Below are 26,580 nucleotides of genomic sequence, written 5' to 3'. Positions count from 1 at the left end.
AAGTGAATGATTGGCTGTGAGTGTACCGCCTCCTCGCTCTGATACGTGCAGCTAAACGTCTGTCACACGTCCGGCAACGTCATTAACCCGTTCCCTGCTGGGTGTAAAATTGCACGTCACGTTTGTTTCATTTTATTCCTAATATACACGACTGGAAAACAGTGGGCTGACAAGCCGAGCAGTGTTCTGTAGTGAAGGAGGAGGTACCTGGCGGCTATTATTTCTACTATTGTCCAGAGGTGTAACGTGGTGCCCCTAAAAATGATTTCACCAGTTTAGTGAATCCGCAAATCCGTACCTTAAGGCTATGTTCACACGGGGTATTTTGCCGAGTTTTTTGACGCGGAAACCGCGTCACAAAACTCGGCAGAAACGGCCCGAGAACACCTCCCATTGATTTCAATGGGAGGCGTCGGCGTCTTTTTCCCGCGAGCAGTAAAACTGCCTCGCGGGAAAAAGAAGCGACATGCCCTATCTGCGGGCGCTTCCGCCTCCGACCTCCCATTGACTTCAATGGGAGACAGGAGAAAGCGTATATCTCGCTGTTTTATGCCCGCGGCGCTCAATGGCGAAAAACGGTGCGATAATTGCCGCGAAAATCGGCGTGCAGGGAGAGGAATATCTGCCTCAAAGTTCCAAACGGAATTTTGAGGCAGATATTCCTCCCCCAAAATACTCCGTGTGAACATAGCCTAACCCCTTCAAGACTGAGCTGGTTTTGGCCTTAATGACATCGGACATGTGTCACTTTATGTGGTAATAACTCGGGAATGCTTTTACCTATCCAAGCGATTCTGAGACTGTTTTCTCTTGACATATTGTACTTTATGTTAGTGAAAAAATGTGGTCGATAAATTCATTGCTTATTTGTAAAAAAAATCTCCCAAGATTTGGAGAAAATTTGCAAAAATTAGCGTTTTTCTAAATTTAAATGTATCTGCTTGTAAAACAGATAGCAATACCACACAAAATAGTTGCTAATAAACATTTCCCATATGTCTACTTTATGTTTGCTTTGTTTATTCAACATCCTTTTATTTTTCTAGGACGTTACAAGGCTTAGAACTTTAGCAGCAATTTCTCACATTTGAAAGAAAATTTCAAAAGCCCATGTTTTCAGGGACCAGTTCAGTTCTGAAGTGGCTTTGAGGGCCCTATATATTAGAAAGTCCCTATAAATCACCCCATTTTTAAATCTGCACCCCTCAAAATATTCAAAATAGCATTCAGAAAGTTTATTAACCCTTTGGGCGTTTCACAGGAATTAAAGCAAAGTAGAGGTCAAATTTACAAATGTAATTTTGTTTTGCCAAAATTCATATCTAATAAAAAAAAATCTGTACCACAGAAGGTTTTACCTGAGAAACGCAACTCAATATTTATTGGCCAGATTCTGCAGTGTTTAGAAATGTCCCACATGTGGCCCTAGCGTGCTAATGGACTGAAGCACCGGCCTCCGAAGCAAAGGAGCACCTAGAGGATATTGGGACCTTCTTTTCTTTATAATATATTTTAGGCACCATGTCAGGTTTGAAAAGGTCTTGTGGGGCCAAAACAGTGGAAATCCCCCAAAAGTGACCCCATTTTGCAAACTACAGACCTCAAGGAATTTATCTAGGGGTGTAGTTAGCATTTTGACCCCACAGTTTTTTTGCTACATTTCTTTGAAGTATGTGAAGATTAAAATCTAGTTTTTTTCTGAAAAAACGTAAAGAATTTTAATTTTTACAAGGAATAAAGGAGAAAAAACACCCCAACATTTGTAAAGCAATTTCTCCGGATTATTGCAATACTTCATATGTGGTAATACACTGCTGTTTGGACACACGGCAGGGCTCAGAAGGGAAGGACCAATATTTGGATTTGCAATGTACTGGAGGGACCAAAACAGTGGAAACCCCCCAAAAGTTACCCCATTTTGGAAACTACACCCCTCAACGAATTTTTCTAGGGGGAAAGTTAGCATTTTGACCCCACCGTTGTTTTGCTGAATTCATTGGAATTAGTCTGTAAAGGTAAAAAAATCTACTTTTTTTCTGAAAAAACGTAGCCATTTTTAATTTTTACAAGGAACAAAGGAGAAAAAGCACCCCAACATTTGTAAAACAATTTCTCCCGATTATGGAAATATGCCATATGTGGTAATAAAGTACTGTATGGACCCACAGCAGGGCTTAGAAGGGAAGGAGCGCTATTTGGCTTTTCGAGCTCAAATTTAGCTGAAATGGTTTTCGGGTGCCATGTAGAATTTGCAAAGCCCCTGAGGGACCAAAACAGTGAAAACGCCCAAAAAGTGACCCCATTTGGGAAACTACACCACTTAAGGAATCTATCAAGGGGTATAGTGAGCATTTGGACCTCATTTTGCAGAATTTATTAGAATTAGGCAGTGAAAATGAATATCAACATTATTTCCACTAAAATGTTGAATTTTTTCAATTTCACAAAGGATAAAGGAGGGAAAAGCCGCCCAACGTTTGTAAAGCAATTTCTCCCGAGTACGGCAATACCCCACATGTGGTCATAAATGTTTTTTTCATAAAAAAGTAATTAACCCTTTCCAGACTGATTCATTTTTTGCTTTTTCGTTTTTCCCTCCCCGCTTTCCAAGAGCCATAACTTTTTTATTTTTCCGTCAATAGAGTGGTGTGGGGGTTATTTTTTGCAGAACGAGCTGTAGTTTTTATTGGTACCATTTTTTGGCACATACAAATTTTTGAGCACTTTTTATAAAAATTTTTGTTAGAGACAAGGTGACCAAAAAACAGCGATTTTGCAGTTTTTAAGTCTAGATTTTTCACGGTGTTCACCGTGCGAGTTAAATAATGATATATTGTAATAGTTTGGACTTTTATGGACACAGTTATACCAGTACTGAGTTTGTGCTGCTGAAGACAAATACCTCATAAAATATTAATCGGGTTCTCCCGGGTATAGCGATGCCATATCTGTGGACGTGAACTGCTGTTTGGGCACGCTGCAGGGCTCAGAAGGAAGGGAGCACCATTTGGCTTTTGGAGCGCAGATTTTGCTTGGTAATAGTCTTGTTTGGGGTTTTGCTGGTATTTCAGTTATGATGTGGGGGCATTTGTAAGCTGTGCGGAGAACATCAGGGTATAATAAGAGGGTATAACAATGGGGTAAATAAATAATAATCCGCAGATATGTGGCCGCTGTCGCATTGATAAATGGCACCCGATCTTATCTGCTTTTGGACACTTCACATTTTGCATCGCCATATTCTGAGAACCAGAACTTTTTTATTTTTTCTCCACCGGAGCCGTGTGAGGGCTTATTTGTTGCGGGACAATCTGTAGTTTTCATTGGTATCATTTTGGGGTAAATGCGATTTTTCAATCACTTTTTACAAAATTTTTTGTCAAGCAAGGTGACCAAAATCCATCAATTCTGACAATGGTTTGTGTTATAATTTTTTTACGCCATTCACCCTGGGCTATAAATGAAATTTTACTTTATTCTGCGGGTCGGTACGATTACGGCGATACCATATGTATATTATGTTTTGCAGCGTTTGCGCAATAAAATCACTTTATTTATAAAATAATTAATTTTCTGTGTCCCCATATTGAGTCATATCTTTTTTATTTTTTTGTCAAAAAAGCTGTGTAAGGACTTGTTTTTTGCGGAATGGGTTGTAGTTTTTATTGGTAATATTTTGGCGTATATGCGACTTTTTGATCACTTTTTATTGTATATTTTGGGAGGGGTGATGACCAAAAAATAGTGATTCTAGCATTTTTTTTTAAAATTTTTTTTTGCGGTTTTCATAGTGCGGGAAAAATAATATTATGATTTTTATAGTTGGTCGTTATGAACGCGGTGATACCAAATATATGTACTTTTTTAACATGTTCATTTTTTTCCTATAATAAAAGGCTTATTATAGGAAAAAAAGCTTTTTTTTTTGTTTATGTAGCTTATAACTTTTATTTTTACACTTTTATAAAACATTTTTATTATCTTTCATTTTTTTACTTGTCCCACTAGGGGACATTTAGAGTTGCAGCTCTGATCGCTGCTAGAACACATTACACTACCTACGTGGTGTACTGTGTTCTGCCATAGTGACAGTCAGTCACGCGCCATCTTGAAGATCCGGATCAGGTAAGGGGGGGGGGGGGAAGGTTGATCGGGGGTGTAATAGGGGGGGTGCTGGCCCTTATTTAGACCATTTCTCTCTTCTCTCACAGAATATATTCTGTGAGAGAAGAGTGAGAACGAACCACCGCTGTTTTTACAGCGATCGCTGTTATTCGCCGTAAAAGTTTGTCTATGCAAATGGTCTGTGTTTTCCAATTTCCAGTGTTCCCCGTATCTGTATCCTGATCAAGTGCCGTGCTGAGCTGTAGTCGTGCTGTGCTGTATTCCACGCCTGTCCTGCTACTCCACGCCTGACGTCTACCTGCTGCCTAGTCCCAGCCGAGCTGCCACAGGTACACTATACAAACTATAGACTATGACCTGCGCCCTGTTGGCCAGCTGCCATACGGTCAAGGTCCACGAACCCAACGTGACAGGGGAGTAGTGGATCGACAAAGACTGACTCAGTCATGATATTTTTTTTATTGAGGTCAATGTTAGATGGATAGAAAAACTGATGCAAATTATGTCAATCTGTCATCAGCATAGCCTGGAAAAGGCTTATGTACAGCCAAAACATCACACACTTGTGACCAGTAAAATAGAATCTCATTCAGCCAGGATGCTGCAGTCCTTTTGCATTTCTTAGAAGTTGAATTGTTGAGGACCGGGTCTTCCTTATGGCGGTTTTCCATCCTGGACGGTGTTATACATTGGGGACATAACAGTGTAAGTGGCTGTTTTAAATGTGTGGAGGTGCGAATACGCAATTAATCCCATTTATGCAAATCTATTTTGCTACAATAAGTACAGGTTTCCCAGTTTTTCAAATTCATACAGTACTAAAAATAATTAGAGTATATTTATAGAACTTGTACAGGGGTTTCTATTCATCTTTTTCTAGAGTCCCGAATGGCAAAACTATCTAGATGTGCAGCAATGTAGGAGCAGGGAGCTTACATAACTTCACCATTCAGAAGTCGACAAAAGCATCTTAGCTTGAATAGCGCTATAGCAAAAGCTACATTGAATAGCGTCCTAGGACAATAAGCAGATACACCAGTGTAGATCTCTGGGGCCGGAAGCGACCCCTGGCAAATAACTTTCTGCTTTTAATAGAGGAGAGCGGTGCAGTAGGATAAAAGGTGGAAAGTTCATTATACCGTATGGACACTAGCTGACACTGTTGTGGGGATACTGAGCATCTGAAGAACCTGCTGCAGAGATTGAAGTTTACTACATAAGCCTGACGTTTTTTGCCATATAAGAAGGTTGTGCGTTATGTGAATGGTCTGCAATAAACATCACGATGCTGGTTTTTTTCCTTAGTGGTCCGCCTGGTTTTATTATATAGTTCTCTTATCATGTAAAGCAAACTGGACTGCATCATAAGCATTTATAGACCGTTACTGCTCCTGCTCGGTTCTCATTTGCTCCATGTATTTTCTCATCTTCTCAATCATCCATGGAGGTGCAGTAAATGGCTTCAGCTCATCTAACCGCAGCTCCTTGCAGTCTCTGTAAAATAACAAGAAGTCAATGAAACTGTAAAAAGAAACTGAAAATTGAAAGTGTCGGCGCTCTGAAAAATAACGTGGGTATAATGGTGGAGGAGGATGAGGAAGAGTCCAATCTATTAAACGCCCTTTTCTCTACTGTATTTACACATGAAAATCCACTGTCAGACGAGATGATTAGGGATAACGTAAATTCTCCATTAAATGTCACCCAGCAAGAAGTGCAGCACCTTAAAAAACACAAATAGACAAATCACCGGGTCTGGATGGTATACACCCTTGTGTTCTGCAGGCGTGAAGTACCGTGAAAGACAGACCCTTATTTCTGATATTTAAGGATTCTATCATGACTGGGTCTGTTCCACAGGACTTGCGCATAGCAAATATGGTGCCAATATATAAAAAGGTGTCAAAAAACCGGGAAACTATAGACCTGTAAGTTTAACCTCCATTGTGGGTAAAATATTTGAGGGTTTTCTAAGAGATGCTGTTCTCAAGTATCTTAATGCAAGTAAACTGTTAACGCAGCATCAGCATGGGTTTATGAGGGATCGGTCCTGTCAAACAATCTGATCAGCTTCTATGAGGATGTAAGTTCTAGACTTGACCTGGGTAAGGCTGTGGATGTAGTGTATCTAGACTTTTCATAGGCATTTGATACTGTGCCGCATAAAAGGTTGGTATATAAAATGAAAATGCTGTGACTGGGGGAAAATATGTGTAATTGAGTCAACAACTGGTTCAGGGATAGAAAACTGAGGGTGGTTATTAATGGTACATCCTCAGAGAGGGTCGCAGTTACCAGTGGGCTTCCACAGGGGTCAGTAGTGGGCCCTCTTCTTTTTTAATGTGTATTAATGACCTTGTAGAGAGTTTACAGAGTATAATTTCAGTATCTGCAGATGATTACAGTGGCGTAGCTATAGGGGTCGCAGCAGTCGCAATTGCGACCGGGCCCCGAAGCCTGGGGGGGGCCCACGGCCCCCCCACCACATTTTCGTGAGGTTACTAATGTAAAAACGCTGCATAAGCAGCATTAAAGCTGGACAGATGCCGTTTGCTAAAGGACCTTTAATGACGTCATGCCCATGTGACCTGATTCGCCTTTGAGGAACAGAAGCCACGGCCACCGATCAGGTCCTTCTACCAGAGTATAGCAGCAGCAGAGTCGGCAGAAGAGAAGGCACGTCCACCTCTCAGGTCCTGGTGAGTGCTTCCCTAAACCCCTCTCTCCCTGCATCCCCCATTGTCTCTTCTTTACTTGTCTCTCCTGACCGCAACTCCTGTAGGGTTTGTTACATTTTTTAATTTACCATGCGTTTTGGCACGATTTTCGTAATCGCGGCAAAAATGGCGCGGTTTTGCCGCGATTTTCGTAATCGCGGCAAAAATGTGCAGCAAACCACACCATTCTTATCACAAATTCGAAGATTGCTTAAAAGTAGTACAAGATGCATAAAAACATTAGGCTTAGGGCTTATTCAGACGAACGGGATATACGTCCGTGCAACGCGCGTGATTTTCATGCACGGACCTATATTAGTCTATGGGGCCGTGCAGACAGGTGCGTGATTTTTACACAGCTTGAGTCCGCTGCGAAAAACTCACATGTCCGTTCTTTGTGTCTATTTCGCGCATCACGCACCCATTGTAGTCAATGGGTGCGTGAAAATCACACACACCACACGGAAGCACTTCCATGGGACGCGCGTGATTCGCACAACAGCAGTGAAAAGTATGAATGAAAACAGAAAAGCACTACCAGCTGAAGAGGAAGGTAAGATTAGTAGTAGCCCTGACTGGCGGGGTCCGACTCCCGGGACCCGCCAATCAGCTGTTTTGAAGGGGCCGCAGCACTCGTACGAGAGCTGCTTCCCGTTCATTCTGGTCACACTGTGAATCGGTGTTGGCGATTCACAGTGTGAGCGAGTAGTGAAATGAAGGGGAAGCAGCTCTCGTACGAGTGCTGCGGCCCCTTCAAAACAGCTGATTGGCGGATCCCGGGAGACGGACCCCGACACATCAGCTATTGATGGCCTATCCTGAGGATAGGCCATCAATGTTTAGGGACTGCACAACCCCTTTGAGCCTACGATGTAGCAGACTTAGAGGGCCCATTAGACAGGATCACAGATTGTGTGATCCTATCTGCTGGGCCCTGTATCTAAGCCAATCACATGGTAGGCTTAGATACATGTCCCATGTGTGATCCTGTCTGATGGGCCCTGTATATAAGCCTACCACTCTGTAGGTTTAGATACAGGGCCCCAGCACACAGTAATCTTATACTGTATAAGATTACTGTCTGCTGGACCCTGTATCTAAGCCTACCTTGTGGTAGGCTTAGATACAGAGTCTCACAGACAGTATCACACATGGGCCCTGTATCTAAGCCTAACACGTGTTACTAATAGTTTTTTTTGTGTGTTTTCTTACAGGTTCGGTCGTTGGACTACGTCGGATTCCAGGACTACTTCGATGACATTTTTTTTTTTTTTATTATCAATAAAATGGTTAATGAGGGTTGTGTGGGTTTTTTTTTTTAATTTCAATAAAATATTTTTTCTATGTCTTTGTGTTTTTTTTTAAACTATATTACTACCGCCTTAGTAATGGCCGCCGGCTGATTGACAGCATTCATTGCTAAGGCGGGGCTTAGTGTTATCCGGTGCAGAGGCCAACACTAACCCCCATTATTACCCCGGCGGTACCCACCGCCACCAGGGTACTGGGAAGAGCCGGGTACCATCCAGTACTTGACCATCTGTAGTGATGGTCGGCCACTGAGGTGGCCGCAGGCTGGTATTATCAGGCTGGGAAAGGCCAGAAACAGTGGCCCTTCCCACCCTCGTAATGCTAGGCTGCTGCTGCTTTATTGTATCTGGCTGGTTATGAAAAATGGGGGGGACCCCACGTCATTTAAAAAAAATAAAATAAAAAATAATTGGAAAGAATGATTTCAGGCCCCCCCCCCCAATTTTCATAACCAGCCAGATACAACACAGCAGCAGCAGGCAGCATTACCAGGGTGGTAGGTGCCACTGTTTTTGGCCTTCCCCAGCCTAATACTACCAGCCTGCGGCCACCCCGGTGCCTGCCCGTCACTACAGATGGTCGGGTACTGTTTCGTACCCGGCTCTTCCCAGTACCCCTGGTGGCGGTGGGTACCGGGGTAATAATGGGGGTTAGTGTTGGCCTCTGCACCTGCTAACATTAAGCCCCGCCTTAGTAATGGAGGTTGTCAATCAGCCAGCGGCCATTACTAAGGCGGTGATAATAAAGTTTAAAAAGATACAAGCACATAGAAAAAATATTTTATTGAAATAAAAAAACACAACCCCCATTAACCATTTTATTGAGAATAAAAAAACGCTGTCATTGAAGTCCTCGTATCCGAAGTCCAACAACCGAACCTGTAAAAAAACACAAACACACAAAAATAATCAGTAACACATAAAGAAGCAAAATTATTATTCTTACCTTTCCTGGGTCCAGCGCTGGAGCCGCAATGTCAGCGAGCTGAGTCCTGTATCTAATCCGATCATGTGTGATACTGTCTGCTGGGCCCTATATCTAATCCTATCATGTGTGATACTGTCTGCTGGGCCCTATATCTAATCCAATCATGTGTGATACTGTCTGCTGAGCCACTGTATCTAATCCTATCATGTGTGATACTGCCTTCTGAGCCACTGTATCTAATCCTATCATGTGTGATACTGTCTGCTGGGCCCTATATCTAATCCTATCATGTGTGATTCTGTCTGCTGGGCCACTGCATCTAATCCTATCATGTGTGATACTGTCTGCTGGGCCACTGCATCTAATCCTATCATGTGTGATACTGTCTGCTTCGCCACTGTATCTAATCCTATCATGTGTGATACTGTCTGCTGGGCCACTGTATCTAATCCTATCATGTGTGATACTGTCTGCTCAGCCACTGTATCTAATCCTATCATGTGTGATACTGTCTGCTCAGCCACTGTATCTAATCCTATCATGTGTGATACTGTCTGCTCAGCCACTGTATCTAATCCTATCATGTGTGATACTGTCTGCTGAGCCAATGTATCTAATCCTATCCATAGTTTATAGGGTCGTAGTCCTATAGATATGCTATGCTGTCTCCAATACACGCATTTTTTTTTGGGTGGACACATATGTATTTGGGCTATTTCCCCTGACATTTTAAGTCCTTAGTGACGCCCCTGGCTGCTAGTGCTGCATTGTTGGGTCACTTAGGAGACCCAGCGATGCAGCTGAAAGCAGCGGACCGTCGGCCATGAAAAGTTTGCGGGGGGGGGGGGCCCAATAAGAAATTTTGCATCGGGGCCCATGAGCCTTTAGCTACGCCCCTGGATGATTATACTGTGTAGGGGCAGCTATGGGGGACATTATACTGTATGGGGGCAGCTAGAGGTGGCAATATACTATCGGGGTAGCTATGGGGGGCATTATACTGTGGTGGTCAACTATAGGGGGCATTATACAGAGTGGGGGCAGCTATGGGGAGCATTATACAGTGTGGGGGCAGCTATGGGGAGCATTATACTGTGTGGGGGCAGCTATGGGGAGCATTATACTGTGTGGGGGCAGCTATGGGGAGCATTATACTACGTGGGGGCACTATATTGTGGAGGCAGCTATAGGGGGCAATATGGCATCCATGGGACTGTCGGGCAAGGCGGCTGGGCATAGGCGTGCGTGGGGGTCTGGTAGTGTTGGTGGAGGGGAGCCCAAGGTTTCTGCACCAGGGCCCATGAGCCTTTAGCTACGCCCCTGGGGATAACGGTTATATCGGTGGGGGTGCACCACTTGCTGGGAGGAGCTGAATGGAGCAGCGGTCGAGCATTTGCCCTGCCTCTCCATTGAAACGCTGTGGCGCTGACAGAAACTTCAGAGAGCTGTGCAGTGGATAGGTGAAAACTTTTTATAACCAGATTACCCCTTTAATGATGTGAGATAACAATATGGCTATAAATGACTATATAGTGCTTTCGGAAAGTCTTCAGACCCTTTGACTTTTTCCACATTTTGTTATGTTGAGGCCTTGTGCTAAAATAAAAAATTCACGTTCTCCCCATCATCCTGCACTCAGAATTTTAGAAATTAGCATGGACATATGTATTCAAACCCTTTTCTATGACACTTGAAATTTAGCTCTGGAGGCCTTCCATTTCTCTAGATCATCTTTGAAATGTTTCTACACCTTGATTGGAGTCCATCTGTGGTGAATTAATTTGATTGGACATGATTTGGAAAGACACACCCCTGTCTATATAAGGACTTACAGCTGACAATGCATATCAGAGCAAAAACCAAGCCATGAGGAGGAAAGAACTGTCTGTAGAGCTCAGAGACAGGATTGTGTGAAGGCACAAATCTGGAGAAGGGTACAACAAACATTTCTGTTGCACTTAATTTCCCAAGAGCACAGTGGCCTCCATAATTCTTAAATGGAAGAAGTTTGGAACAACCAGGAGTATTCCTAGAGCCGACCGCCCAAGCAAACTAATTAATGGAAGGAGAAGAGCCTTGGTAAGAGAGTCGACCAAGAACCCAATGGTCACTCTGGCTGAGCTCCAAAGAGCCCGTGTATAGATAGGAGAAACTTCCAGAAGGTCAACCATCACTGCAGCACTCCACCAATCTGGGCTTTATGACAGAGTGGCCAGAAATAAGCCTCTCCATAAAAGACACATGAAAGCCCATCTGGACTCTGGAAAGCACCTAAAGGACTCTCTGACTGTGAGAAACAAGATTCTGTGGTCTGATCAAAACAGATTGAACTTTTTGGCCTCAATGGCGTCATGTCTGGAGGAAACCAGGCACTGCTCCTCAACTACCCAATACCATCCCTACAGTGAAGCATTTTGGTGGCAGCATCATGCTGTGGGGGTGTTTCTCAGCACCAGGGACAGGGAGACTGGTCAGGGTTGAGGGGAAGATGAATGGAACAAACTACAGGGATATCCTTTATGAAAACCTGATCCAGAGTGCTCTGGACCTCAGACTGGGCCGAAGATTCACCTTCCAACAAGATAATGACCCTAAGCACACAGCCAAGAGAACACAGGAGTGGCTTAGGGATAACTCTGTGAATGTCTTTGAGTGGCGCAGCCAGAGCTCTGACTTGAACCCAATCGAACATCTCTAGAGATACCTGAAAATGTCTGTCCACCGACGATCCCCATCCAACCTGACAGAGCTTGTGAGGATCTGCAGGGAAGAATGTCAGAAAATCCTCAAATCCAGATATGCAAACCTTGTGACATCTCATACCCAAGATGACTGGAGGCCGTTATCACTGCCAAAGGTGCTTCAACCAAGTACTGAGTAAAAGGTCTGAATACTTATGTCAATGCAATATTTTAGTTTTTCCTTTTCAATAATTTAGAAAAGATTACTAACATTGTTTTCACATTGTCCTTATGGGGTATTGAGTGCAAAATGATGTGCTAAAATAAAAAATGTTGTTTTTCCCCAAGGCATCAACATAAGAAAATGTGAAACTATTGAAAGGGTCTGAAGACTTTCCGAATGCATTGTACATATATGACCATTTAACTAAAACAATCGGTTCTGACCAATAAAAATGTGTTCCAGAGGTAGAGACTAATTCAGGTCTAAATGTTGTTCTAAATCTTTGTATGTTGCATGCCCAATAATATGACCGGAATAAATATTGTAACACTGCTTGGTTCAGGGGCAAATCGTCTTTAGAGTCTTTCACAAGACAGCAGTTCTAAAAGAAAAGTCTACATTTCTTTATATGGTGCGTGAAAACGAGTGCTGATTGATGAGACAGCTTGTCAATTGTCCTTCGTTTGCTCCCTTTACAAGGAGCTATGATCAGTAGAGCCGGCCTTAGGGGAGTGCGACCTGTGCGGCAGCACAGGTCGCATCACTCCTCCTAAGTAAAGGGGGCGCCGTCACGGACAATAAACATGCTGCCTGATGCTTCCGTAGATTACTCCCTCTGCAGCCCCTATTCCCTCCTACAACATAATCTTCTCTAAGGTGGCACCATATCCCCACTCCTCAGCCTGCCTGTGGACTGCTTTGAATACAAACTACGTCCTCTCTCTCGTCTGAAGCAGTCGGGACAGAGAAGAGGGGGGAGGAGCGTCTGCAGAGAGGAAGCTCAGTTTCTAGCACTCTCCTGTGTCCCCCTCCTCTCCTGTGAGCCCTTGTTTCCCTCTCCTGAGCCCCCCTATTCTTTTAAACAGACCAGCTACTTTCTGCAGCTGGTTATATCTGCTGTCCTGGGATGCCCCTGCTGCTTCAAGAGACTACATGAGAGATCCTACATAGAAGGTAAGTGTGTGTGTGTGTGTGTATATGTGTATATATATATATATATATATATATCTCTCTGTGGATATATATGATTCTCGTGTACATATGAGACTCTCTGCATGAGAGATCCTACATAGAAGGTAAGTGTATGCATAAGTGTGTAAATGTGTGTGTATATATATCTGTGTGTAGGTGGATATATAGGATTCTCATGTATATATAATACTGTAAGGGCATATTCACACAGCAGTTTTGCAGCAACGATTTAAAAACTTTTTGCTGTGCTTTTATGTAAATAGTGGGAAAATTGATGTGTAGAGTATATAGTGTGTATATAGTGGTGCTATTGTGTGTGTAGACTGTGTAGCAGTATTGTGCGTAGTGTATGTTGCAACATTATAGGTGTATGCAGTATATAGCGGTATTATATGCAAGTATAGTATATAGCAGTATAATAGGTGTGTAATGAATATAATGGTATATGTGTACAGTATATACCAGTATTTTTTTTTATATAAACAATATGTAGTGGTATTCTATGTGTGTACAATATGTAGCGGTGTTATATGTGTGTAGAGTATAAAGTGATTAGATTAATTATACTTACAGCATATGTTGGACTTTATATGTACAATATATGGCAGCATTATATATATATATATATATATATATATATATATATATATATACACACACACACACACACACAGTACATGGGGGTATTCTTTATATGTACAGTATTAGTGTACTGTATATGGTGGCATTATATATGTATACATTTTACAGACGTATTTATGTATAAAGTAAATGGCAGCATTATTTATACGTACAGGCTATACCAGTGTTATTTATGTGAACAGTATATGGTGGCATTATTTCTGTGGAAGGTATGTAATATGGGAGGGGGCGCCAAAAAATTCTGCTGCACAGGGAGCCCTCTAGCCTTAGGCCGGCCTTGACAATCAGTAATGTACGGGGACAAGCAATCGTCCCCATACATTTCTATCACGTCAGCAGCACATTTCTCGGTTTACATAGAGATGTGCTGCCACTAGTGGACATTTTATTGTCCACATAAACGAGCCGATCAGCCGCAATAATCACGTGACCGCTTGTTTGCCCGATATCTGGCTGTGTAAAAGGGCCCTAACTGTTGTTCCCATACCTGTACTCATCTGTAGTTGACAAATCAAGGATATCTTCTTCTAAAAGGAGATACACCTACAACAGATATAAGATTTGTGTAAACATTCAGACGTCATACACGAGGAGGAGACTATAAATATGAAACGTTCATGCTCGGAAACTTACCATTTTACCACCTGTGGCTCTCATGTACTGCTTTTCCGTTAACCATTGCTTGTCTTGTGGATCAACTGAATACTGCAAATGGAAGAAGATAATTACCGGATGAGATCCTCCTCTGTGGCTTTTCTTTCCATAATGTTATTATAAGCAAAATCAATATCGGTAGAAGTCCCTGAGTTGTTCTGTGCAATCAAGTTGTACCCCTGCTGCTTGGGGTTTTTCTGTTTCTGGGAAAGCTGTGGGATATCCAGTATGGCTACGATTACACTTTCCACAGGATTTGTCACCCAGCTTTCCTAAAGTAGTAAAAAGACAATCTACCTAGTTATAAAGGAAGCCGGGGATTCTTTACTACAAAGCGAGACAGTTTTGTCTTCGGGAGGTCTGATACAGCTAAGATGTAATGATGACCACATCGCTCATCACAGCTTTTCTGGAAAAAGATAGAACTAAGAAATAGCTAAACACCATTTTTAACAACCTAACAGAAGAAAACAACTCTGTAAGGCCCCATGCACACGACCGTAAAAACGCCCGTAATTACGGGCCCATAGACTTCTATTGGCCACGGGTACCTCCCCGTATGCTTACGGGAAGGTGTCCGTGCCGTTGAAAAATATAGAACATGTCCTATTTCAGGCCGTAATTACGGCACGGGCAGCCCATAGAAGTCTATGGGGCTCAGGTAATTACGGGTGACTACGTGTGTGCACCCGTCATTACGGGAGCGTTGCAGAGAAAACGTGCCCGTAAATATGGGTGGAATACGGGTGACACCGGACCTGTATTTACGGGCACGGGTCCGTAAATACTGGTGCAATACGGGTCGAATACGTGTGACCAAGGACCCGTATTTACGCCAGTATTTACGGGTGGACAAAAATACGGTCGTGTGCATGGGGCCTAAGTTGTAATGAAGAAAGTAGCATGACACTCACCAATATGTGGCAACTTCACTTCATTGTTAAAAGTTTCACAGTCAATAAGAGGTTTAATGAGGCGGGCGGACCCCAGCAGACAGAGCATTGTGCACCTCAAAGCTTTAGTGAATTATATACACACACACACACACACACACATATATATATATATATTCACCAATAGTACTGCTAAACATCACATAATTGCATGGCAACGTAAAAAAAATAATGCACAAAGAGTCTCTCTCTATAATGGAGCTTGCCTGAACTAGTGTCTATAAAATATGGATCCATACAGCTGCCATTCAAGTTAAGCATACCTTAAACAGCTCTGGGTGTTTCAGATAAATCCGTCCCCTGGTCCCTCCCATGCCTAAAGCTCTATAAAGAGAAAAAGAGAAACACACACACTATATATATATAATCATCCACAACATTAAAACCACCTGCCTAATGGATATGAGTGGTTAAATCAATTGCATAATCTTTAAAGGGAAGGTGTCACGAAAAAAAAATGTCTTATTTGTTTTTGCTTTTTGTATGTTATTAAAATAAATTTTATTTATTTGTGTTTTTGTGTTGTACTTTTTTCTTTCTTTTACTTCTCTATGGGGGCTGCCATTTTTTTTTTCCATCTCTGTATGTGTCGATTAACGACACATACAGAGATGGAATACGGCACATACATCCCCATAGAGAATGCGAACGGGAGCCGTTCCATTCATTATAGCGTACGCTGTCTGTGTGGGAACGGCGCATGCGCCGCTTCCACACAGTCCAAAAGGAAGGTCTTCGGCCGAGCGACATCCGGTGCTATTTTCATGTGGACCGGAAGCCACGGACGGACAGTAAGATGACTACTTCTGGTCACGGCTTCCGTCCATATGTTTTGGAGCGGAGGCAGCGGCAGGTAAGCTATGTTCGTGTATGTTCGTGTTATACTGTGTGATTACCACTGTATCTAATCCTCCTACACTGTGCATTCGTTCAAAAAATGGCGGCACACAGTGTAGGAGGTTTGAACATTCAACCCCCTCCTTTCTCCTGGCACTAGCCAGAATAAAAGAGGGGGGATTGTGTGAGGACACTAGAGTGAGTGTGTCTTCTCCAATTTTGCAGCATAAAGCAATGAGGTTGCTTTACCACATGCCAATGCTGCAATTTTGGGAATTGCTCCCTCTAGTGACCAGCACATGGAAAGGTTATAAATTAGAATCTAATTTATAATATTTCCTGACTTGTGAAAAAAATAAAAAAAATTAGAACAATGTGTAATCATTTATTGACTAACAGTTTAACTAAAAAAACAAAAAAAATATTTTTCTAGCGACACATTCCCTTTAATGTAATATCAATGTAGTGTCATCATTAATGGCTGCAACGCAAAGGGAGTGTGTGGGATCCGCTTTGTATTTCTGTTGAAAAACCTTCAAGAAAAAAAAAACTTGATTAAAAAAAACAAAAACAAACAAAAAAAAACCTGCCTAATATTTCATAGGTTCCCCTCATGCCGCCAAAACACCATTGATCCATTGAGGCGTGGATGTCTCAAGATCTCTGAAGGGGTCCTGTGGTATCTGGCACCAAGACATTTGCAGCAGACCCTTTAAGTCCTGTAAGTTATGATGTGGGGCCTCCATGGATCAGACTTGTTTTTCCAGTACATGTCACAGATGCTAAATCAGATGGAGATTTGGGGAATTTGGAGGCAAAGCTAACACCTTGAACTCCTCAAGTTCCTCAAGCTATTCCCAAAAATTTTTTGCAGTGTGGCAGGACGCATTATCCTGCTGAAAGAGGCCACTGCTATTTGGGAATATCATCACCATGAAGGGGTGCGCTGTGTCTACAACAATGTTTAAGTAGGTGGTACGTGTCAAGGTAACAGCCACATGAATGTCAGGACCTAAGGATTCCCAGCAGAACATTGCCCAGAGTACCACACTGCCCTCTTCCCATGGTGAATCCTGGTGCCATCTTCTCTACAGGTATGTCACGCACACATACCCCGACGTCCACATGATGTAACAGAAAACGGAATGCATCAGACCACGCCACCTTCTTCCATTGCGCCACGGTTTAGTTGTGATTATCACGTGCCAATTGTAGGCACTTTTGACGGTGGACAGGGGTCAGCATGGGCACTCTGACCGGTCTACAGCGATGTATCCCCAAATGCAGTAAACTGCCATGCACTGTATGTTCTGACACCATTCTATCATAGCCAGCAGTCACTTTTTTAGCAATTTTTGCTACAGTATCTCTTCTGTGGCATCAGACCAGACGCTCCTCACATGCACCAATGAGCCTGAGGCACACACGACCCGGTCATCGGTTCTCCTTCCTTGGACCACTTTTGGTAATTACTAATCACTGCATTCTGGGCACATAACACAAGACCTGACGCAGTCGTTTAGCCATCACAATTTGGCCCTTGTCAAAGTCACTCAGATCCTTGCGCTTACCCATTCTTCCTGTTTTCAACACATGAACTTCAAAAGCGGAGTATTCACTTACCATTGTAAAGAAATAATCAATGTTATTCACTTGACATAATAATCTGAGAGCCCTATCCTCTTACTTATTAGCCCGTGATCCCAGCACAAAGGTGGTTGTCTCATTCAGTCTAGCTGGATCCCACTAGAATAGAATAAAAGAAATGTTTTAAGGAGGAGATCAAGTGTTTTCTTACAATAACAGATCTATTTTATGGAACATGTTCTACATAAATCATGTGGCCAGTCATACAAGTCAGGGAGGTCAGGTGGCTGGAGGCCCCGCTGACGCAAAGAATAAACTGGTTTTGGTCCTGATCGCGTCCTCGGCTTCCTGACAAGCAGAGCTGCCAAGAGGGAACAGACACATCTAGTTTGCGGGACTAGTGAGAGTCCCAGTTGCAGGGCGACCACCGATTTGACTTTTGTAGGAAAACCCCCTTGAATTACTTTCTTTGAGTATGAATACTTAAGACTCCATCTTTCATAAGACATTATTATTCTCATACTAAATCAAGAATTCAAGGTTACATCAACATATTATATACTAAGCCCCCCCCCCCCCCCGGATTAATAGATCAGAGAAACAGGACTCATGGCATCAGTTGACCGTTGAGCGGCTTCAATCTAATAAGCCCTGTTCACATCGGAAACCGCGCGCAAAAACTGCCGAAAAGGCCTCCCATTGATTTCAATAGGAGGCGTTGTTTCCCGCGAGCAGAAAATAGCAGCGTCATGCCCTTTCTGTCTCTGACCTCCCATTGACATCAATGTGAGGCAGAGAAAGCGTTTTTTTGCAGCGTTTTTTGGCTGCAGTGCTCAATGGCTGCAGCCGGAAAATGCTGCAAGTGTTCTGCCGGCAGGTCAAAATCATGCGGAGATTTTTCCGCCTGCAAACGACTCCGTGTGAACAGGGCCTAAGGGGCCACCCTGTTAAGAAAGGAACCAAATAAATTATACATTTTGAATGGCTTTGAACCGCAATACATATCAATCTCTCTCTACTCCAACTGTACAGCATAATCATGCCAGTCTACTATGCCAGTACAGGGTACTCAAGTCTCTCTACCCCAACTGTAGAATGTGTATCTCTGCTCCTGCATGCACAGTATACTTAGCACTACACCTTTGGCCCTTCACGTCTAATAGGATCTCCAGCCTTGGGTTTTAAACTGAAAAACGAACAGAACAAATACTTCAGTACACAAATTGCTAATGTGTTCACCAGAAAACATCATCTATGATTAATATAATGCTAACAAATTATTAACATTTCCATAAAGACACGATCATGCTCTACTCCATTATAGGGACCACCCTTTGAAAACCTACAAACACTTGGGGATCCGTCACCAAATCAACGGGGTACAGGCATGTGCTGCTCAGCTGGTGGGGAACCTGGTATCACCACCCCGAACACTCTAGTTGACAAAAATTCAGGAAGTAATGCCCATGGGGGTTTTAACTTCCTGAATCAAAACACTCCAGACTTATTTCTTCAGACCTGGCACGATTGGGTAAAATATCAACACTCTCCTAAATGCTTATCGGTCATGGATTCCAGTTACCCATTTCTCAATGGTGGTGTCTCCAATATACCAACATGCTAGAAGGCTTTCCCTAAAACTCAATCCCCTCCCACCAAGTATATCCTCTTTGACTCCCCTATTGCCTATTAGGGAATTTTGGGTAAATAAGGGGGAAACGGAGGGGAGGGCAAAGCAGGGTAGAGCAGCTACAAAGAGCGTCTCTCACTTTGGACATTACATGGACAGGCCATTGATTTTAGTGTGTAATGTGCAATGCATGGTCAGCGCTGCGGAGGAACACTTGCGGTTTGACATACCTACAGATTACAGCGGACCACTTGGGAGTCTCCCCAGCACAGTCTATTGTTGGGGGACCCTTTTAACGATTAAGAATTACCCGTAACATATGGCCTCAGTTAACCCCTTAATGTCCGAGTCATTTTTTTTTTCCGTTTTACACTCCCCTGCTTTCTATGAGCTGTAACTTTTTTCTTTTTCCGTCAATGGAGTGGTGCGAGGGCTTGTTTTTTTGCGGGAGGAGTTATAGTTTCTACTGGCCGTTTAAAGTACTGTAATGTACTGGGAAACTGAAAACAAAATCTAAGTGGTGTGGAATTGGGAAAAACTGCGATTCCTCTATTTTCTTTTGGGTTTCGCTTTTACGTTATTCATCGTGCGGAAAAACTACAAATTTACTTAATTCTGCTTGTCAATACAATTACGGCGATACCATATTTATATAGGTTTTTTAATGTTTTACTCCTTTTACAAAGAAAAAACTATTTGTTAGAAAAAAAACAATGTTTTTTTTCCATATTCTGAAAGCCATAACTTTATTTTCCGTTAATTGCGCGGTGTAAGGGCTTATTTTTTGCGTCACAAGCTGTGGTTTTTATTGGTACCATTTTTTGATCACTTTTTATTAAAAAAAATGTCACCGCTAAACCCGCGATTCTGGTAGTTTATATATTTTTTCTTTTTACGGAATTTACCGTGCACATTAAATATTGGTATATTGTAACAGTTCGGACTTTTACTGACGCAGCGATACCAATTTTGTTTCTTTTTTTTTTCATTACTTAAATGGGAAAAGAGGGTTTTTTTTAAATCTCACTACTAAAAACTTTATTTTACTTTTGTTTACACATTCTATTAGTCCCCCTAGGGGACATGAACCACCTGGTATAATACACTGAATTGGTTTAACAGAGGCAGAGTGAAGGCAGACCCGGAGGCCTTCATTAGGCCCCTGGGCTGCCATAACAACCATTGGCGAACCTCGATCGAGCTATGGGGCTGCCAATGACCTGTCGGAGGGGGCGCCCCCTCTCTATAACGCCTCAGATGCTGCGGTCGCGATTGACCGCAGCATTTGAGGAGTTAAACGGCCAGGAACATCGCGATCGTCGTTCCTGGCCGTTAGTCACGGGTGTCGGCTGTAAAACACAGACAACACCCGCAGGGTATCGAGTGCACACTCACCGCGTGAGCGCTCTCCATACCTCTCCCCCGCACCTTGATGTAAGTGCACGTCAAGGTGCGTTAATGGGCATTTCTATATTATAACATAATGGCATAATGCTAGGATTTTCCATCCTTTTATGATCGGTGGGGGTCCAACCTCCCGGACCCCATTTAAATCCTATCTAAATATACTTAAAACCTTTTACATTAAAAAAATTAAATAAAAAATGCAGACAAAATAGATTCCAGTGTTTCCATTTTCTTACACTAACGCCATTGTGACTGTCATACGTGAGCAGTTATTGCTTGTATGTAAAGTATGATTTGCCTTTATTTTTCAATAAAACGAGTTTAAAATAAATGATGATTGAACAAATGACTAGACCAAGAGAAAATATATTTTTTTTACGAATGTAAGTTATGAATAATGTCTGTATGTTCTGGTGGGACATATACATTGCTACATGGTGAAGACTCTCACAGAGGAGAGCCAGACACAAATATGATCTAGAATGCTGGGGATCAGATGACTATTTATACTCACGATGTAAGTCCAGAGGAATTCCGGTCATTTAACGAGCTTTGTCCCGGGGGGCGCCCCTTTCTCTGTAATACAAACAGAATTTAGAGATCCCCTCATAGTTAAAGGGAATAGTACATCAAGGACATTTAGGAGATATCCACAGGATATGCCATAAAAGTCAGATAGATGCGGGTCCCACCTATCTCTAGAACGGGGCCCCCCAAACTCTGTTCTACCTTTCTCGGTTCCCGCTGCCTTCTGACCACTTCGTAATTTTCAACAGTGTTATCAGAAAAACACAGAGTACCTCGCTGAGCTACGCTGTTTCCTAACACCCATAGAAGTGAATGACTTTTTCTATAACTGCCATTCATTTTTATGGGCGTTAAGAAAACAATGTATCTCCGCGAGCTATGCTGCTTTCATAGTTTCCGACCATGTAATCAGGAAGTGGCCCGGGAGGCGGCGGGAACTGAGAAAGGTAGAACGGGCTTTAGGGGGCCCCGTTCCAGACATAGGTTCGGGTCCCAGAGGTGGGACCCGCATTATGGCATATCCTGTGGGTATGCCATCAATGTTCCTGATGGGCAAACCTTTTAAGAAACAAAAGTTGTTTACTACCTTTTTGGGCACTGGACTCCTCCGCAGAGTTGACTCATCTTCTGCTATTCTTGTTCTCTGAAGTACAAATCAGAAAAAAGAAATACAGATTGTAAATAACCCTAGAACATCTCACCTGCACTCACAAAGAGGACCTCTCACCTCACCCGACATGTCTGCTTTAGTAAATACTTGTATTCCTCATGAAATAACAATTCTAGAAATCTGCATGGTCGTATTCCTCTTTTATTCTTACTAGAAATGTATGCACAAATTACCAACTGGGTGTTACCATTATCCTCGTCAAAGTGGCGTGACCCTACACACTGACCAATCACTGCTGACACTGTAATACTGTGTAGGGGACACGCCAATTGAACCAGCCGAATGGTAAGACATAGTTGTCAATTTATTAATATCCAGGAGGTAGAACACACAGCGTCAGCATTGTTATTTCATGGGGAAATCAAGTATTTACTGAAACGGAAATAGAAAGAAAAAACGGACAGGTCCTATTTAAGAACAGCAATGCCATAATTCTGCACAGTGTGCCCGCTCTGTGTATTTAGTGGGGTTCACTGGGCTAGTGTCACCCACTATTACTACCTCCTTCTATTAGGGTCACTAGGGTTATGCCTAGCTCCCCTACCTTTTCTTTTGTAGAACACTATCTATTTGGCTTGCTAGTGTGTGAGGTGATTCACGTCACAAGTGTATTGTAAACATAGGTTTATTACCAACACAAATCACACTTCGTTACTAAACACAAAATGCACAACACAGTAAATACATATATTCACGGTATAGTATCAGAATACCTCAATACATATAATAACTTCATATGTGTTAAGTATACTAATACTACATGTGGCACAGTACTACTGAAATATACTACAATACTGTACTAACGCCCACCCACGTACCTAAACATACATATAAAATACAGTAAACTCACACTTGCTTCTATCCCCCACCTGACAATTATCGGGCAGACGAGTGTTAATATAACGGTCGTTGCCGATAATGGGCCTGTATAAACAGGGGACCGATCAGCAGATGAACAATCAAACGCTGGTCGTATCATTTAAAAAAAAGTAAAAGATTATTGTGGTCGGCAGCACATCCCCCTATGTGAACAGGGAGACGTGCTGCCGACATGATAATAATGGATGGGGATGAGCGATCGGATCAACGACCGCTCGTCCCCATCCATAGCTCCGTGTGACAAGAGCAAACCTTAAATGTCCCTGTAACTAAGGGGTTAATCTTGTAAACAAAAAGGGGTGTAGGGAAAGGGAGTTGCAGCTGTATGGCAGTGAAAGGGTTACAGTAGGGAGCCCCATTCACTGAAATTTAACAGCTATAGATTGGGAAATGGCTGTAAATGCAATTCCCTAATATATAAATGAAGGCTAGCTCCAAACCTCCAACTATAAACACCGGCAGTAACTAATGTTTTCTTCTTACCTTCAGAACGTTTCCCTCTGACACGGGTTTCACTGCAGCTTTCTCTCGGTCTGTGAAGAGAACCTTCGCCTGTATTAGAGAACAGGAGAACGGTTAGCAGGTAAATACACGGGTCTGCCCAGGTAACCGCAGGACTCATTGTATCCAGTACCTGCTCCAGGCAACTGCGACAAGTCTCTTGAATCAGCAGCTCCGGGTCCACTTGATCCCCAACATTCTCTCTCACATTTATTGCCGCTTTCTGAAAGAACTAGGAGCAAAAGACAATTGTAATAGACATAGCGTTGTAGGCAAGAACATTACAGCCAGTGGCCCACAAAACACAAGACAAATATTGAAAATGTTTAGCGTAAAATTTTGAAAGGGACTTTTTGACCTGTGCAATTTCCACCAAAATCCGGTGTAAATTAAATAATAAATGTGGGACAATGTGATGCACAAAACATGCTGACGACTCACACACAACCTGAATGTCCTCAACACAACTAAAAGGGTGGTCTCAATAATAAGGCACTTGAACATCATAAATGGCATCCCCCGCTCAGATCCCCGCTTTATAAGCCAATGCAGAGAGCCACTAACAAAGTGGCTCTTGCTCTGATGGACGTGGCCTGGCCACCTATTACATGCCAGACATTCATTTGATCAGCTAAAAACTTTTTTTTTTATACAACCTTATGGGAATCTGACACTAGGGCAGACCCCTTTAAATTAGGACATCAAACTGTACCAACAGCCCCCAAAAGCTCCAGTTGGGGACATGCTCCACATCATCAGCTGCTTACTCCGGTGAGCCTTGTGATGCACACAGCAGAGTACAGAGGGATCATGTGAGAACTTCCAGGACTCCTTAAAAGCAGGAAGTTTTAGAGTAAGGGTATGTTCACAGGGCCTATTTTGGACCGTTTTTCGGGGCATAAACGGCTGAAAAATGGGCGGAAAATCTGAAGCAGAATGCCTCCAAACATCTGCCCATTGATTTCAATGGGAAAAAATAGCGTTCTGTTCCGATATGCCATTTTGAAAAACGGCCGTATAAAAAAACGGCCGCGAAAAAGAAGTGCATGTCACTTCTTGGGACGTTTTTGTAGCTGTTTTACATTCACTCTATAGAAAACAGCTCCAAAAACAGCCGTGAAAAACGCAGCAAAAAACGCGAGTGGCTTAAGAAACGTCGGTATATCAGGAGCTGTTTTCCCTTAGGCTATGTTCACACGCTTAACAAAAAACGTCTGAGAATACGGAGCGGTTTTCAGGGAGAACAGCCTCTGATCTTCAGGCGTTTTTTGAAGCCGAAAATGAAGTTTCTTTTAATTTAAATTTTAATTTCTTTTCAGGCGTTTTTTATTTTGTTCAATGGAAAATCAGCTGTAAAAAAGAAGTGACATGCTACTTCTTTTTACGGAGCGTCTTTTTATGCTCCGCCTTTTAAAACAGCTGCGTAAAAAGACGCCCCGTATGAACTAAATGCTGTTTTCCCCATTGATTTACCGGGCAGCTTCAGCTTCCGTTTTTTTCAAGCCTTTTTCGAGGGGTAAACGCCCCCGAAATACGCCAGAAAACACTGCGTGTGAGCATACCCTTAATGTTAACCCTCTCAGTGCTGCTGAATGGCTAAGAGAGATCATTGATGGAAAAGCACCTGTCATATTATTATTAGCGTATTTTGAGTGTCTTATTAGGGCTTCTCCCCTATTGGCATCCCTATATAAAGCATTCTGTCCTGGTGACATAACATTGCAGCATATTACTCCACGCCAGGGCAGCTCCAGCTTTTCTTACTGCCATTTCCCTGTAACTTTGTGCACAGTATATGCAAATAATTTACTCAGTATCCCGTAAGACGTCTGCCTATAGCTCCACTGAGCCTGTAGCAGACGGACACAAGGAGTTGGTCACAGAGGGCATTGGCTCATGGCAAATCCTAATGCCTTATGCCCTGGGATAGACAACTGTGAAATAAAAACCATAGACAGCGCCGGATGACACAGACAAGATTTACCTTCATATATTTATTAAAAACGCCCTGAATTTCCTCATTGATGCTCGGCTGTAGAACTGCCCGGAGCAGATCCATGGAGACGGCCGGGTCAGTGAAACTACAAATCCAACAGAATACATAAACCAAACGGATTACTCTCAAGAGATATATTGGTGATGGACCCATCAGCAGATCTTATATTTTAATGATTACCTGACTGCAACATGAGCACGGCGCCCCCTACGTTGCACTTGACGGTGCTTAATCATAATATTCCACGGGCTCTGAAAAAGTAAAAAAACATAGAATGAAGCCGAAGAACAAGTCTGAACAAATCCCAGGAGCCGATGCAAATATTACCGGAGCTGAACTCCTGTGGAGGTCTATGGAAGTTGTCATTGTCCGCTAAAAAGGTCAGGTCGGCTCCTAAAGGCTACAGTCATTTTTTTCACCGCTAATTTATGAAATTATCCATGAACACAAATGTAATCACCGCCAGTCACTTCCACTGGTCCACGGCACGTTACATTTCAGGCAGTTGCGGGAACAGTAATCTTATATAGTTTAGTTAGAGAGTAACTAAACTTTCAACAAACTTCTGACATGTCATAGTGATCGTGGGGGTCCGGGGACTGAGACCCTCACCGATCGCTAGAACGAAGCGGCAGAAGTGCTCGGGTGAGCGTCAGACGCTTGGTTTCTGATAGGCTTTTCTCGGGAGGCCGATGTAGCGGTGTACGGGGTCAATAGAAGGTCTGTGAGCCTGGACACCGCAATAGTGGATCGGTGGGGGTTCGACTTCCAACCCATTTAATAGCGTATATGACAATGGGTTTTTTAAGCTAGAGGTCAGATCTCCACCAATCATGTTATGGGATATCCTAGTGATTTGCTATAACTGATGGGAGTAGCCCTTTAAACTTCTTTTTATATATATATGTATGTATGTAGAACATCTCTCCAACAAGTAATGTGCTCGTCACTTATCTTCACGCTTATGACCCTCACACAGACATGGACACCATCAGTCAGGTACACACAGTCCTTCACTTTCACTCATAAAACCCGGCTCCTGTATATACAGCGGATGGCATCTGTTCCTTCCTCAATAAACACCGTTCTCATAATACCAACCGGGGATGCCGGGCCACCGGGGTCTCCATCCTCCTCTCCACCGCTGTGGCCCTTCAAATCCGAATCATTACTAGTCCCCATCATTAGATTCAGTCAATCCCGGACATCACAACATCGGCGCGATGACGTCATCCAGACGCGACCTACTCATGTAGCCACGGAAACGGCAGCGAGCTTCGTTATGTCAGCGACCTTTACTTTGCTTCTTGTGATAAATAAACATATTCTATTGCGCACTC

At 42.9% G+C, this 26,580-nt stretch overlaps 1 protein-coding gene and 1 long non-coding RNA gene across 2 annotated transcripts; one reads left to right on the top strand and one right to left on the bottom strand.

The window, feature by feature from the left end:
- Positions 1-66: 66 nt before the first annotated feature.
- Positions 67-5,425, top strand: LOC142665917 (uncharacterized). The gene is made up of 2 exons (XR_012851597.1): positions 67-203; positions 4,325-5,425. It is a non-coding gene; the product is annotated as an uncharacterized LOC142665917 (long non-coding RNA).
- Positions 4,856-26,551, bottom strand: DNTTIP1 (deoxynucleotidyltransferase terminal interacting protein 1). Its single transcript, XM_075845723.1, has 13 exons — positions 26,342-26,551; positions 25,421-25,491; positions 25,229-25,325; positions 23,378-23,476; positions 23,227-23,295; positions 21,781-21,837; positions 21,181-21,242; positions 18,770-18,815; positions 17,730-17,788; positions 15,469-15,529; positions 14,232-14,303; positions 14,086-14,141; positions 4,856-5,619 (listed from the first exon to the last, which is right to left on the bottom strand). Exons 1-13 carry the CDS (start codon positions 26,423-26,425, stop codon positions 5,508-5,510), a joined length of 945 nt encoding a protein of 314 aa, XP_075701838.1. The 5' UTR covers positions 26,426-26,551; the 3' UTR covers positions 4,856-5,507.
- Between the last annotated feature and the right edge of the window lie 29 nt (positions 26,552-26,580).

Source organism: Rhinoderma darwinii, chromosome 13, assembly GCF_050947455.1.
Source record: "Rhinoderma darwinii isolate aRhiDar2 chromosome 13, aRhiDar2.hap1, whole genome shotgun sequence".
NCBI classification, from domain to species: Eukaryota; Metazoa; Chordata; class Amphibia; order Anura; family Rhinodermatidae; genus Rhinoderma; species Rhinoderma darwinii.
Note: the sequence above shows the minus strand (reverse complement) of the source record. Positions and strands in the feature narration are given on the sequence as shown.

Bases quoted from the DNA above. Each gene is read 5' to 3' on its own strand.
- DNTTIP1 (XM_075845723.1), bottom strand. From the start codon at position 26,425: ATGATGGGGACTAGTAATGATTCGGATTTGAAGGGCCACAGCGGTGGA. The intron at 23,477-25,228 runs GTAAATCTTGTC...TTTTGCTCCTAG, and splicing joins TTTTTAATAAATATATGAAG to TTCTTTCAGAAAGCGGCAAT. The intron at 18,816-21,180 runs GTGAGTATAAAT...TTCGTTTTTCAG, and splicing joins AATTCCTCTGGACTTACATC to TTTAAAACCCAAGGCTGGAG.